The sequence below is a fragment of the Mya arenaria genome, chromosome 4 (genome assembly GCF_026914265.1).
Source record: "Mya arenaria isolate MELC-2E11 chromosome 4, ASM2691426v1".
Taxonomy (NCBI): domain Eukaryota; kingdom Metazoa; phylum Mollusca; class Bivalvia; order Myida; family Myidae; genus Mya; species Mya arenaria.
Window position 1 is genome coordinate 68,716,501 of NC_069125.1, and position 16,068 is coordinate 68,732,568.

Below are 16,068 nucleotides of genomic sequence, written 5' to 3' on the forward strand. Positions count from 1 at the left end.
TGGTAATGTTTTTTAAAAGATAAAATATCTCAAGTAGGTATGTTATCTCAATGCTTTATAACATACATATACTTAAAATTAAACAAAGGCGACCCTATGCTCATCTCTTATTTCACAGTCCAAAAGGGGGCATAGATCAACAGTTATTGACTACAGAGTGAGCCTTAAGCTATACATGTGAGTATTTTATTCGCGAACAAATGTAAAAAAAGTTTTATTGATTTTTACTTTAAGATTAAAGTTTTTGCACCTAGATGTAAACAACAAAGGCTATGACAATGTATCAACTTTGTTCTTTGAAAAACAGACGGGCTAAAATTAAAAATGACATGATACATGAGAACAAAATGTTTAGTAACTGTGTTCTCTACTGTTAGTTATTCTTTTCACCTAAAGGTACCCTGGGTGAAGACATATGAAACGAAACTTTAATAACTAGAAAGAGAACTTTTAATAGCAATTCATCTTAAGGAAAGTATTAAAAGATTTATTTGAGAAAAAGCCTTTTATTTTGCCTTTGCTCATGTAGTTAACAACACAGTTATTAGCTACTTATTATAGTACATTAAATTAAAATAGCAAAATACTATTAGCTTTCCATGCAAACCTTGCTTTTAATATTCCAGTGTAACCATGTTCTTCTTTTACACCAAAATGCTTTATGATTTTTTCCATAACTTTACTAAAAGAAATCTGTTAGTATTTTAAAAGGGCATTAAGCATTATCCATTAGTAAAGACTAAATGATAAAATGACAATTATTTCTTCTCTACCCCAGTTTTCCAAGGTCTATAATAAAGATTGATATAAAAAAACAGACAAGGTTTGAAAAAGATTATAATAATGAAAAAATATATTTAAGAAATTATTTAATCAGAAAAAGGTTTATAGATGAGAGTGTGTTGAATGTAAAACTATAAGATGGAGATGATAGTAATTTCAAAATCTATTGTCTTACCCAATACACTAACTCATGTTTCATAACTGGGGTTTTTGTCTACAATGACAGATGTACGAAAACATGCATAAACGGGTTAATGCCTTTTAGTCAGCATGATTCAAATGGCAAAACAAGTATATGAATTCTTAAATTAACACTACTGGTAATTGATACCGGTACTCATGCCTCAAATTCATGCTTATATTTTAAGTGATACCCATTTGTCTTTCAAGGATTTTGTCTGAAACAAAGTATACTCTGCAATGAACTTCTAAAACTGACACAAGATCTTGGAGATCAGACTCATCCAACTTGTTTATTATAATTATCATTAAGTTTGTCTTGTTTAACTCTGCTTCTTTTGTTGTAGCCTGTCCTAAATTGTAAGCATTTAAGAATACAGCTTTTAATTGCAGAAAATTCAATATTATAATTGTAAAAACAAAAACATGCGCATCAATATTGAAAAACTATTTCAAAAAAGTAATGATGGATATACAGATATGTGTGTTTTTTACCGTCTTATCCATACATGTACGTACACGTCATTGTAAACTATTGACAGAAACATGTTGAAGCTTGAATATGACTTGTCATGTTCCACTGAAAACGCACAATGACTGATAAGTAATATGGCATGTTTTTGCACGAGCCAACGGCCACACAGCAGCGTAAAGCCAAACCGTGATTGCGCAATACTCCAGTCAGCAGCTAGTTTAGATATGTTCTTTTAAAATGGAATGATTATTTGATGTTTCTCTGAAATATTCATACTTACGTATCTAGACACCTAACACAAATTTCCAAAGAATCAAACTATAGCTAGTATTAATTAACAAAGCTTCTATTCTGGCAATACTTTAATGTGTTTGATACCAGGTTTGGCATCTGTTTAGGAAAAAAAAGGGAAATGATTAATATATAGTTCTAGTAAGTTTTACAGACTTATATGGCTTGCAAAATATTTGTTTGTGCTGCATTCTAAAGACACCAAGACAATTAAAATGATCAATACTGCATTTTGAAACAAAGTTATACATTTAAAAGCAATATCTTGTCTATGTGCAATCTTTAAAAGATTAATTTGAATTTAAATAAATATTTCCATCTCAATGGGTAGTTTCCCTTGAGAGTACTTAACTGATGAAATATATTTGCTGTACAGCTCTTCTTTCAATTTGAAATACTAATTTTGTTTTAACAAATATAATCTAAATACTGTTTTAAATCAGTCTAAAACTAAAATGTAGATTAGACAAAATAGTTCTAAATTTTCTGTTACCATGAAAGCGTCCTGCAGTCTGTCCAGGTCCTTCATGTTGAGGCGATTCTCCAACTTTGAATCCAAGGTAACCACTTTCCTGGAAATTGATAAAAAAGGCATGTATGTAGTTGCTTTACAAACATGCTGACTGTTTTAGGATAAAAACTGTTGCTTAGATGGTAATCACATTTGATTATGATAATGAAAAACATAAAATCTGTAATATTTACGTCAAACTTTAAACAAGGATACAACACCACAAAACAAAGATACAACACCACAAACAAAGATACAACACCACAAAACAAGGATACAACACCACAAAACAATGATACAACACCACAAAACAAAGATACAACACCACAAAACAAAGATACAACACCACAAAACAATGATACAACACCACAAAACAAAGATACAACACCACAAAACAAGGATACAACACCACAAAACAATGATACAACACCACAAAACAAAGATACAACACCACACAACAAAGATACAACACCACAAAACAAGGATACAACACCATAAAACAAAGATACAACACCACCACAAAACAAAGATACAACACGTCAAAACAAAAACAAAAACAGAAGAAAATGCTCCATAAACATTTAAAATACAACCTTCTTATTTTTTTTAAAAACACCAATACCCGGTAACAGTTTCTGGTATTCAGACTCCATTGATAGAATTTATCAAATTTGTCTTTAGTTTTGTTTTTTTTCCATTTTGAAAACATTTTTTTAATGCAACAGAAAATGACTGTATCATCAGGTTGATGAAGTCTGTAATCACATATATTAACTCATACAAGTGTTTGTACCTTTCCATTGCAGAAGAAATTGTGGATTCCGGTGGATAATCAATATCCTTGTACACGTAAGCATCATCAAAATTAAACATTGTTTAAATGTGTGTGAACTTTTCTTTTCAAAGAGATTCAAAAGTTAATGTTTTACTATGCAATGCACAAAAATGTCTCCAGCCTTTCTCTTTATATTTACTGCTATCACACTATTAAGCAACTTAGCTAGAATTGTCCAGTTTGGGTAATTTCTGCATTTACATTGTTCTTGTGCATATTAAGATTCCTTTAAATGTATGAAATAGAAAATCATAGAAGTTTATGAAATCTATAAACAATCAGGTAAAAATCCAATACATTTAAGTTCATATGATTTTTCAGCATTTGAAATGATTTTTCACAAAACAAAGCTTACATCTTAATGTTTCAAATCCTCTCCTAGAGTTTCAAATTTAATCAAATTGAGCAGCATAAAAGAACTATTTCTATGGCTTAAGGTCCTTTAGTTCATAAATCTCATCATTAAACCAGTCAAATATTAGATAAACAGAAATGCTATCCTTAAAGTCGCAAAATATTACATTTATAATACTAACAGAAAGATCTTCAGCACAACTATGGGATAAAAATATAAGGCCAAAGAATTGTTCAACTTTGAATCATCTCATATTTGCAAAGAGAGGCAATTATAAAATGCTTCATATAAATATTTCAGATTGCTTAGAATATGATAAGTCATTATAAATGTGATTGTGCCGCTAAAAATGTACTGCCAGATCTTATTACTGCAAAACATTCCAACTTATACATTGGCTGGGCTGGTCTTCTCAAGGAATTCACTCAGGTTAGTTGAAATATTTACTGAAGAATTATTAAATGTGTCTTTTTCTCTTTTTTTCCATAATAAATTTATTGGAAAGGAAAAACATTTAGGTATCTTAAGACAGAATTACTGACTAGTTTGTCTAATGTCATAGAAATGAACACAGCACACTGTACATGCCATTTATTAAAAGAAAGATGATCTAAAATGTACACAGTTGTGTAAAGCTGCACCCTCACAGATTTACCGTTTTGACGGAACTTTTTATTTTTTGTCTTGACATGAACTAATTTTTGCTAAATCTCTGCAAACCAGTGATATAAGATTACTGACCAAAGAACAGATCGCAGTTTTTAATATTTTGTTTGAAATTTTTTGTTTAATGGCTAAAAGCATTACTAAGGGTTTAAAAAAATGCATAAAACATCAATTTTTGACCTTATAAAAAAAACTGTGATCTGATTTTTTGTCAGCAGTCTTATATCACTGGTTTCTATGTTTTTTGCATAAATTGGCTCTTTCCAGGACAAAATATAAAAACAGTTGTCTGAACATTCAATCTGTGAGAGTGCAGCTTTAAACCAAATATCTGAAATTAAAATTAAATCAATAGCAATTCTGAAACAGCCTACATGTCTGGACAGCCTACATGTATGGACAAACTGGCAAACTGAGAAACACAAAACAAACTTCAATGAAAACAGCTTTTGTTTAGAATTCATCTACTTTTAAAGAATGCAAAAAAATATTCCTATATATGTCATAAGAACACAGGTTAAGCAGAGTGCCTTATTTCTTTAAATTATCAAATTATATGATTTTGAAAAAAAATGCAAAATATGTATTAATTATGACAATTTCTATTACCATAGCCTAGTAAGAAATACATTATATAAGAATCAATATTCAATTTTCCCCATCCACAAGTGCATGCATGTTACCCTTTAAACAATGGTTGTCTGGCCGGGTGAAGAGTCGATGCAGAATAATCAGATGTACTCTTTCTCCTTGTAATCAGAAATCATAATATGTCTTTGTTTTGAAACACATGCAATTGAAGTTATATCTATGAGGTGGGCTAGATGAAGTTTTATATACCCGTATGTAAATAAGATATTTGATTATTTGGGGAATAAAAGTATACAATTGGTTCTTATTAAAAAAACATTTTTTCCCTTACTTAATTATCAAGGACAATACAATCACCTCTGATTCAGTTGAATATTTTTTTCAAATCAAGCTTTTCTTTCCTTTGAAAACAACAAGAACAAGCACTGTAGGAAAAGATGTCCATCAATATTATAACAAATATCTGTGTAATATGAATCATAAGGTATGTACTTCTCTTGTTTGTCATGCTTGTCCGGCGTGCGACTGGAAAGAATGTCCAGCTTTGATGTTGTACCATCCAGGTTGTCCATCTTGGATGACCGGGTGGGACTGCCCGTCTTCAGAGACATTGTGTCTCTCTATGGGGCTGCTATTCAATATTTTCTAGTATTAATATCAATTACCTGTATACAGTTAAGGAGACAATTTGACTTTAAAAACATGTCAATAAAAACAACAAAGCACATATCAGACAATGTATGACCGATTTCATAACAACTTAATCAAATAACTATTTTCATCATTCATGTGCAATTTTGCTTATAAAAAGGAAAGAAATAACAGCGCCACAGAGTAGGAGCAAACACTTGTATATTGTACTTGTTTTTTATTAAAAAGGGGTATAAATCTGTAATCAGTCCCGATATATTGGCCTTGCTATACAGGTCCATATTGTCTCTGGCCAATGTTAAAGATTTTGGGCGACAACATCACACCAAAGCAATGATGATACCTCAGGGTTTCTTTTATTTTGAAAAACAGATGAGCTAAAAAAAGGAACAGGTGGATAAGCAGTCACTGTTGAATTTATTTGAATGCCTAATCTAAATCAATTCATTTATCCCCTACTATGGACCCCAACTTCAAAACTTTGACGAAGAACACTGGTATACCTACACAGTTGGAACTCATAAGTTGAGAAGTAAAAATTGAAACAAACACCAAAGCCAAGGATTGCTTTAGAGCAAATACAGAATGCTTGTTATATTTAAGTGTGTAGCACAGAGATTTCCAATGACGTCATTGGGTGGCTGATTCATGGATGGTTCTAATGCTTATAAATATGATGCATTCACAATTAGCATGTAATGATACCGTCTGATAATTGGAAACAAACTTGAATCAAAATAAAATAAAAAATTTAAGACTGAAGCACCTTTCTTGGTATAAATATTCAAGGGCTTTTACAGAGCACTAAGGAATCAACATGGTGATAGGCTGTATGCATAAATATAAGTTTAGCATTATTGAGTATGCAGGCTCAATTAAAAAAAAAAACATGTCTGTTAAATGAGATTTTGTTCTGATTAAATTTGTCATGAAGGTCATGGTAGTACAGTCGAACCTCGCTATGTCGACGTCTGATAAGTCGACTGCTCTGGTCGACCAATTCAGAGAAGGACCCGGTATAAAATCTTACAATGTACAAATGTATGCAATTGTGGTTTTATATGTGTTTTGTATGATCCATAAACGTAAAAGAAATTAATTTGACACAAATAATTCTTCTTTTGAGTCACTTTATTTTTCAATAATAAGTTTGCTGTTTTCACAACAAAAATATTTAACAAGACCGTTCAATTGTAGATGTAAACATCGTACAATCCAACTCAAACATGTTGGGATTGGTGATATTTTTTGTAATTCGGATGAGTCGACTTTTTGTTATCTCGACTTTTTTCACTAGGTCCCGAAAAAGTCGACATAACGAGGTTCGACTGTATGTCTATTATTTGTTCATGTATTTTTTTTCAGTTTGAACACTTTATAAAAGACTTGACATTGTAAATATTTGTTCATGTTTTGTTTTTTTAAATGCATAACTTAATGTTTTACCTTCCTTAAATATTATATTTTATATTTAATACTCAACGGGCAGAGACTTACACTCCCCTTAAACAATTAAAATGCTTCCTTCTATCAGATTGATATTCAACTGTGTGTTCACAGACAAATGTTTTTGTAAGGATATTGGGGCCTAATTCTCTACCGTAATTAAAAAGTATATATTTCGGCCAAGATTTCCCTGTAGGTGGTCATGTGTTTAAAAATAAAATAACAATTGGACATAAAGTAGCAAAGATACATGCCTGTTTTCGCCTACAATGTGCAGTCATTAGAATCCAGTTATTACTAATATGACAAGTTATAATATTATCATGAAGTTTGTAAGTTAACCACAATATCAGTTTTTTCATTTAGTTTTGAATTTACATCATGGTGCTTGGCACTGTGTCCAATAGATGGTGCTGTGTCCAATAGATGGTGCTGTGTCCGATATATGGTTCTGTGTCCGATGTATGTTGCTGTGTCCAATAGATGATGCTGTATCAAATAGATGGTGCTGTGTCCGATATATGGTGCTGTGTCCAATAGATGGTGCTGTGTCCGATATATGGTGCTGTGTCCAATAGATGGTGCTGTGTCTGATAGATGGTGCTGTTTGGCTATCTGATTATTTGTCTTTAACTAGAAGTGTCTTGGGCTCAAAAACCATTACTTTGAAGCATAGGGAATTTGTGTAGGCTTCAAGTGTATAAGAGATATTTGATTGAAGTCTAATGGTGCTGCCAGTGTATCATTTACATCTGAACTTTGTTAATAATTGATTTTAAAACTTATATGTTAATGTATTTGTCTAAATGACACTACAATTCCCTTTTTTATTTTAAGAATTGACTGTTTGTTAGAAAATCTGTTTCCTAGTAACTCAAATTTCCCTTGAAAGTGTCACAGCCCCCTTCCACGAGCGCTGAGAGAGATCTTTACCTAGATCAACACTTCACTTACATTATGATTATTTAGATTCAGCAAAAAAGCAACAATTATTGAATGAGCATTTTACCCGACTATTTTGCTTTTGAATAAACTATATATGTACTACAACTGTTGGGGATTGATTGAGACAATTTATAAATTTGCAATTTCTTAGAAAAATCCCTTTCCTTGGCTTATTCTCAGACATTCATATCTACATGACAAGATATATCATATGTTTAATTAAAATAATTTCTTAGTCTTGTCATCATGAATAAATTATTTTCATATTCTAACTTTAAGATTGGACAGATAGACCTTTAAAAAGTGTAAACATTAGTTTAATACTTAGCATGCTTTTACAAAAATTAATTCAGTGGTTCCAGATTTTGTGTACCACGAATCAGTCATATAACAGGCACGGGTCAATCTGTTTCCTCTGTAATAAGAGTAGACATATGCATGTAATATGTGAAAGGATATCAAAATTCGGGCGGCACATGCATCCATTTTTATCGCACAAATTTGTTGTGGTCGCCATTTTGATGCCAAAGTTGCTATGGGAAATAAAGCAATTTAGACGAAAACATTTTTAAGGAAATCAATTAGCTTGTCTTTCCTAAGAGTAAAATGATTTTTAAATCTGAAACAAATAAATACTAAGATTTAAAACAATTTTCATTTACAGATATTTGGAGATAATTGGAAGAGATCGTTATTTTTTTCTTATTTACGTTTTCGTTTCGTTCACTAATTGAACAGGTGCGCGTACGATGTTTAGTTCGCGGACATTCGAACTGATTATATCCAATTTCCGGTACTCAGCAAGAGATAGAAAATACTAGTGTTGGGAATCGGTTCCAATTTTACAATCGATAATCGGTTCCACTCAAGTAAACGATTATCGATAGTACAATCGTTTTTTTAAAAAATACTAGATAAAACCTAAAGTGAAGATTTATTCATGCACATTATTAAACTCTTAATCATTATAATTATGCATATACGTTATGTCTATGATTGAAGTAATTAAGTGTTATATAAAAAACAGTTCATTTTTACTTGCTCAATGTGGCTTTCATCTGCCATTTTGTTAAAGATAACGTCTGAACCCTTAATTATATAAAAAAAATTCAATTTTCTTTCGATGATCGATTATAACCAAATACAATCGATTGTCGCCGATTTCAGGCCCAACCAATCGATTTTCAATTATAATCGATCATCGGAACATCATTAGAAAATACACTAACAATTAAAACGTTATATTTTAAATGATTCCATTTACTCAGAGGATTAATGTATATGTTGTGTATACAATGCATACATAATGTACTATTTTCAAACACTCGCGCTCTTCTTGCTCAGCTAACCGGAAGAGTGAGCCGCGTTTATTCTGGACTCGTCAACTCTCATATAGAGGGGTAGGGCTATTGTGGACTATTTGTCGCCTCGGCCCATATCCTTCATGTCCTCTCTGAAGGTTTACCCCCACAATAGTAATTGGAAAGAGGATCTGTAACAATTGCTAATTACTGTATTTCTGCTCGTGTCTGCATGGTATAATGCTGTAAATGGCCAATTTATAAACAACAACATTTTATTGGCAAAACTCGTGCTCATATCTCAACCAAAAAGACCGTCAGGTTAATGCTGATTAGATCATGTAGGAAGTTTTTCGTCATGCACGTTGATGAGCTAGTGGTTATTTTTAGGCCCCTCTAGCGTAACATTGAAAGTATAAATAGGAACATTCGCACACACACTAAAACTGTTACTAGTTATCTTTGCTTCACTAAATTAACATATTTTGATATATATTTTTTTAAGTAATGTACTTGGACTATTTCAAGGAAAAAATATCCAGTCTGAAAATACACAGGATCGAACTAATCCAGCGGAATCCGGCCAGCGGTAACAAAATAAAATGCATTGCGTGCACGTCCAGAGAAACTTCTAAATTTCAAGAAAACTAGCTACATGTTGTATTACCAATTTCAGATTGTCTTGAATATTTATTCGAACAAAAACGTCTCGGGGGGGGGGGGGGGAGAGGAAATAAAACGAGGAAAAAGTAAAGTAATAAAGTAAAGATTCCTTCAATTTTCTGTAGTGCAATGCTGTTACGAATATTGTACGTATTAATAATGTCTTGGTGTGCCAGAAGTTAAGAAACTAGACGACTCATGACCGACTGTGGATCACATTTCAAGTCATTGAAAGTAATTGATTTCAGTTCTTTTGTTTAAATCCATTTATGTAGCGAGCATATGTATACCACTCTCTAATATCCTAGTAAAGGTTGTCTGTGTTCGGATACACTATGAACATACTATTCGTTCTTTTAAATGTTATCATTATTTTAGGTAAGTATTATTACAATGCTTTTACAGGTCATGCCGTTCTAGGCAGCTGTGTGATGTGTTTTTTATGTGTGTTTTTTTTACATTCAAACAACATTCAATGTAGGTCTAAATCTTAATTACGATTATTCATTTTTTGTATTCCGAGTCTATTTACATTACTTCGTTTCATATAATGAATAAAGTTTAAATTTTCTCTAGCTCGTGTTTTCGTTGTTGAAATAAAGCCCTTTAACATATTTCGTTTTGAATGGTGATTGTATGTTAATAAACTCAATTACAAACCCTAATTAACCAATTCACATGTAAAATATATGGAACACCGTTAGGACTACATGTCTAACTTTCTGATGCCATAGGAGAGGCGGAGGTGGCTGGCGGATACAGCTACACGGGGGAGCGCGCCATCCGCACTTCCGTCCTCAACTCTTTTGCTTACGATCGCATGGCGCGGCCAAACGACTCCACGACCGCCCTCGTCGGCCTCAGCATCCTCTCCCTCAACACACTGGTTCGTTGTCTGTTGCTTGTTTACACAAATTATAGTATATAAATTCATCAAATACAACAATTGACCAATATGTATGGTCAACCTAAAACTAAATGATGCTCTTTACACGTTTTATTACGAGTGCATGTAAAACGTATGGGCATATCATTTATTGCACGTTTCATTCACTTTCAGGATATGGAACAGCAGACATTTGAATGTACGGGTTTCTTCACCGTAGTAAGTATAAGTCGATCAAACACTACTACAATACACGACCGTAACTAAAGTTTCCGAAATTCATGGATATACAATGCTGTGATCATTAAACAACATGTTTCGAAAGGAATTACTCAATATATGCATATGGTAAACATGTATTGTTTAAATGCACTCAAGATTCCACTTCCCCTCCCAGCTTTGGCACGACGAGCGGCTGCAGTGGAGGCCAAGCACCTATGACGACACAGAGTACATACACGCCCTCGAGACCGAGATATGGAAACCAGAAATCATCATCACTAACGCGTAAGTAGACCGGTAAATTGGACAAACCGACGCTTTTCGTGGACAAAACAGAAATCATCGCGCAACTCGTTGTGTTGAAAGAAAAAAAAACAAGTGTGCATATGCAGATAACGTTGTTTTTTTAGAATCGGTTAATTATTAGTTATTACAGTCTTTCCCAAATATGTATGCATATATGTTTATGTACGTTTTCATAATTAGGAAAAATGTATGCTATTTTGTGGAGCGTATGGTGTGTTTTTATAGACAAGAGGACGTGGGTCTGATCAGTGACGACCACCTTATCTACCGGATCAAGTACACGGGCGAGGTCGAGTGGGAACCCCTTCTCTCACTCACGGTACGGTCGTTATTATTCTCATTTCCATAATTGGACGCAGTACCATTTTGTTTCGTATACGTTCAATGTATAAGCTGTCATACAATATATAATTTGATTTTCTGTCATTTACACAGTATGTTCATTTGACAGCTGTGATATATTCCATTTCATAATCCTTAACCACAGTACATGTGTAAAGCAATGACGTCACGCAAGCTAACACGGGGGTATATCGGAGATAGCTGTGGAAATGGGCCGTGTTTTTACCTTCCAGTTGGCCCCGAAGTGTGGAGTAATTGCAATGGTTTTCGCGCCGAAAATAGCGTGGAATGGGCTTTACTTAGGATATCTAGTATTTGTTGAAGAATTTAAACCTATGTCAAATACAGTAAAAAAAAACCTAACACTAAACATGAAATAAACGTCGTGTTGTATGTAACAGTGATAAACACTCTTTTGCTCTTTCCGATTTTGGTATTTAGAGTTCGCATGCAATTTCAGCATGTGGTTCCGGAATTCAGGTAATTCAACGTTCTGACAGTACGATTTACGGTTGTTTTATAAACCAGTTCCAGTTCTCAAATAAGATGTAAAACTTGGAAAAAAACGTCCGAAAGTAATCAACGCAAAAGATAGCAAGCATAATTTTTAATATCATTTTTACTCCGATCGGAATATCATTTGGATTACACAATTTTATTTTTCTCTTCTTACAGTGTACTTCATTTTGTTGAACATAGCATTTTAATGTATACTTATTGAGAAAATAATGAAAATTTGTGTGGCGAAAAATTGTCGCATATTTGAAAAGAACGTTGTTCAATCAATCAAAAACTCGCATTATCGGTGTCAAGATTAATTTAATGGTGCAGCAGTAAAACCAAAACCTTACCATTTAAATGCAAAATATTACTTGTTCTATAGTTTCGATACTGTTATTTAATATCAGATATGGCAAGAAAAAAATAATGTCGCATTTTGAGGGTTATCCATGTGGAGGAATATTGTCACGCCTGGACACTTTCATTTCACATGACACTTTACAATTATCCATGTTCGACATGCTAAGATAGTTTGTATTATGTAATATGTTATAAAACCTGTCGTTGGTTTGAATATTTAACAAAGAGCCACACACTCATACAATACACCATATAACATAAAAGTTATCCTACGTTAACATATCTTTGAATATAACGTAACTGGTTACCTTGCGCGACGTCAATTTGGTCAGTAACGCACGGCGACTATCATTATTTTTATTTCTTTTAGTCTGACTGTCTTATGGATGTGACGTATTTTCCGTTCGACAATCAGTCATGCACAGTGGAGCTGAATAGCTGGGGTCTTCCGGAAAGTGAACTGAGGCTGGAACCGCTCTGGACCTCAGTCCAAATGACTTCCTTCAGGTAGGCAACGGATTCGACGATAAACAACGATAAACAATGACTGCGTTCAGCTTAATAAAACACGGATGTCGTATAACAAATAATCAAGTTAGCCTAGCTTATACCCTGGATACATTTTATATCAAGGGCCTTGACCTTGCTGAACCATTAACAACCATTGACGCTGCTTGGCCTTGATCTCGTTTATGTGTAACATAAGAAATCATCCAGTCCTTTTTTCGCACATGAACTTTTTAATAAAGAACGTTTTGAAATTACACACACGCACACACGCACGCACAGACACGCACGCACAGACACGAAGGCACGCACGCACACACACGCACGCAAGCAACCCATCCCCCCAAATCCCCACATACGTGTGTATATGCGTCCCATGCAGGGAGGGCGGTTCGTGGAAGATCGAAGGGACGTATGTGGAACGGGGTGCAGTGACGGGTGACGTTCACAATCAATCGGTGACGTTCTCCCAACTAGTCTTCCGGTTTGACGTCCGCCGGAAGCCCGGGAACTACATCTTCAACACCATTGTCCCCATGGTCGTGTCTTCATTCTTAATGACATTCACTAACGTCATACCTACCAAGGTCAGTTCGAGTTTCTTCTTACCACTTTTCTACATGTGGCCAATGTAAAAGAACATACGCAAGTTGGCGATTGAAATAGTTATTCGAAACATCAATTCAAACCAAATAAGTTCAAGCACACCTGTTATACATATAATGCATGTACGAGTATGTAACTCGCAGACAACTCTCCAAACTTCCGTTGTAGTTTATTAATACTTATCTATTAACGAATTTCGGTTTGAGTTCAATGTTAATTGTGCCACAAATGCTTGTTCGTCAATATGATGTTCACAGAGTTCCTTAGCGTGTTGTTTGTATCTGTGACTCCTTCCAGTCTGGAGAGCGGCTGGTGTCCGGCTTCCTGGTGCTGGTCATCAACACGCTGCTGCTCACCATCTTCATGCAGCAGATCCCGGATATCGCCATCACCACATCTGTCCTCGGTAACAACAGTAGCTCCCAATAACTGTAATAACATGTCGAAGGAAAACTCGAGGTGTTACATGCCACAGCCTAGGTGTCCTTGACGGCGTACTGGGCATTATCAACGCATTCTTTCAAAAATCTGCGACAACCCATCTAAAGCATTGTTGCGCTTTTGTTGAGACGGATGTTGCGCTTTAGTTTAGAGGAGTAATGCGCGTTGGTTGCTGGTTCTGCTTGTTTAGGTTTCTGTTTCAAATGGGGAAACTATAGTAAAAGATATACGAGAGGACAATGCATATGCCAGAATGTTAGTTAGATCTTAATAGTTTAATAAGTTTTTGTTTCTATAATATGTTTTTAATACTTTTTATTTTGAAGGTCAATACCTGATATCGTCGTTTTGTTTCGACTGTTTGCGGATGGTCGTGTCAATCTTCGTCGTGAAGTTGTACCATCGGCCCACTCACCTGCGCGTGAACATCGTTATCCGCTTCTTCATTCACATCCTCCGCTGGTTCGTCTTAGCAAGGGGCCCATACAGGTAAAACTCGTGAAGATTTTGTAACACATTTGCCGATTGTTCAAAACATTTCTTAAGTTATCAAAGCTGTTAACGGCATCGTTTAAATATGAAATCCATCACGATGGGCTCAATATCTTTGCATGAATCAAATACAGCTAAAACAGTTGTCTAAAATCTAAAACTACTGCAGATCATAAGTACAGTAAAACTGCGGTCGTTCGAACAAGCGGTCGTTCGAGAACCAGCGTTCCCTCGAGGTCGGAGCTTGGTCCCGAACTTTTTTCCTTCTATTTTCATATAAATATACCTACGCTGCATCGAAACCTTATTTACGATTTTGAAGTTAACAACGATGACGTTAACAACGTGTTAACTTTGTAAAGTTTTGAACAATCGGCCCACTGTCGTATGTTTCTATCAATTCACCACTATGTGCTGTATTGGTTAGAATATTTTTATACAAGACATCAAGACAGAAACATTTCCTGAACAGTTGCAGGGGAGAAATTACGGACAACTTCTCCGTTCTAAAGAAAGTCAAATGAAATTAATATATAGGCTGTGTTCAATTTTAATCATAATATTGAGCAACGGAATAACAACTGAAAGAAACAAATGACCATGACGTGAACGGAACCAAATATCATAAAACTACTTTGTACACGCCGACAAATGGCTGGACATAATGCGTAATGCCTTTTTTCCAGGCCACCGGAACCGGTTGTAGAGGAGGATACGGTGTCGGTGTACAGCATCCCGACGGACTATCTCCGGAAAGTTGAGCGGACCGCCCGCCGAAACAACGCCGTTCACCCCATCGCCGACGAGGACGGCTTCACCGAGCACGTCAAGGTCCGCGACGACCAACTTCCGCCCCTCGACCCTGGCTTCGATCTGCACATGTGGAAGGGGAAGAAGTCGAAGGTGGAAACCGATGAAGGGACGGATTATAAAGTTCTTGATAATAACGAGAAGAAAACAAACACACAGAGTCCAAAAATGACCTGGCATTATGTGGCATTTGTTCTTGATAGACTTATTTTCGTCGCTTTTCTTTCGGTCAAGATAGCGTTCAACATTAAAATAATTGGGAGGTTGTTTGAAAATAGTCGGTAATCACTGGCTTTCCTGTGTCTGCGATCTGTAAATATTTTTGTAGCCCGAATGGTATTCGGGCGTTAATTGTTTTACCAAAGTGTGAAGACTGCGGAAATGCAACTGCTACAGTACTTATAAAAGTTAAAAATAAGATTAAATCAACTTCAAAGATAAATATGAATGCAAATTATCGTAATTTGTTCACTGTAACCCACCGGAGTAATAAAGAATGATTAAAGCATATTTTTACTTTTATTTTTTATGTTGATGCAAAATTACTAACCCTACTTTTTAGTATAAAATAGTAAGAGTGAAGTCCGACGCCAACTTCTCACGTGTGACGGAGGCCTCACTTCTATTATCATGACTGTACATATAAATTGTGTCATTATAATGAATCATTTAAACGTCTACAACAGTTGCTGTCTTCCCAACAGATAGGACGAAATGTCGGGGGACGAATTGTAGGTGAAAATCAGCTGAAAAGATAAAGTTTTAGTTCATCTGAATTTCCCTTACATTTCGTCCTATCTGTGTGACAAGCAATAGAAAAGCATGTTATTATGAATATTTAATTAATATGTTGTAATGTTTGCTACAGGCAAGTTATAAACCTTAACCGATACGCATGATTA

The 16,068-nt window shown here is 34.6% G+C and overlaps 2 protein-coding genes across 4 annotated transcripts in view; one reads left to right on the forward strand and one right to left on the reverse strand.

Annotated features, from left to right (window-relative positions):
- Positions 1–8,259, reverse strand: part of LOC128231484 (WD repeat-containing protein 49-like) — a 35,806-nt gene extending 27,547 nt beyond the window's left edge. Inside the window, exons 1-5 of the mRNA XM_052944368.1 lie at positions 8,189–8,259; positions 5,180–5,352; positions 4,780–4,845; positions 2,223–2,301; positions 959–997 (exon numbers count right to left, since the gene is read on the reverse strand). Of these exons, the coding sequence (XP_052800328.1) occupies positions 959–997; positions 2,223–2,301; positions 4,780–4,845; positions 5,180–5,298 (303 nt within the window). The 5' untranslated portion in view covers positions 5,299–5,352; positions 8,189–8,259. The remainder of the gene's footprint in view (positions 1–958; positions 998–2,222; positions 2,302–4,779; positions 4,846–5,179; positions 5,353–8,188) is intronic.
- Positions 136–15,676, forward strand: LOC128231485 (neuronal acetylcholine receptor subunit alpha-6-like). 3 transcript variants are annotated; one of them, XM_052944369.1, is made up of 12 exons: positions 136–177; positions 2,231–2,289; positions 3,047–3,089; positions 10,428–10,579; positions 10,754–10,798; positions 10,977–11,086; positions 11,333–11,426; positions 12,681–12,817; positions 13,200–13,404; positions 13,721–13,829; positions 14,191–14,353; positions 15,043–15,676. In XM_052944369.1, the coding sequence occupies exons 2-12, from the start codon at positions 2,257–2,259 to the stop codon at positions 15,449–15,451; spliced, it is 1,500 nt and encodes a 499-aa protein (XP_052800329.1). In that variant the 5' UTR covers positions 136–177; positions 2,231–2,256; the 3' UTR covers positions 15,452–15,676. The 3 variants fall into 3 exon arrangements, with proteins under 3 accessions (XP_052800329.1, XP_052800332.1, XP_052800331.1); XM_052944372.1 differs by lacking the exons at positions 136–177; positions 2,231–2,289; positions 3,047–3,089 and adding an exon at positions 3,697–3,859; XM_052944371.1 differs by lacking the exons at positions 136–177; positions 2,231–2,289; positions 3,047–3,089 and adding an exon at positions 9,965–10,071.
- Positions 15,677–16,068: the final 392 nt, after the last annotated feature.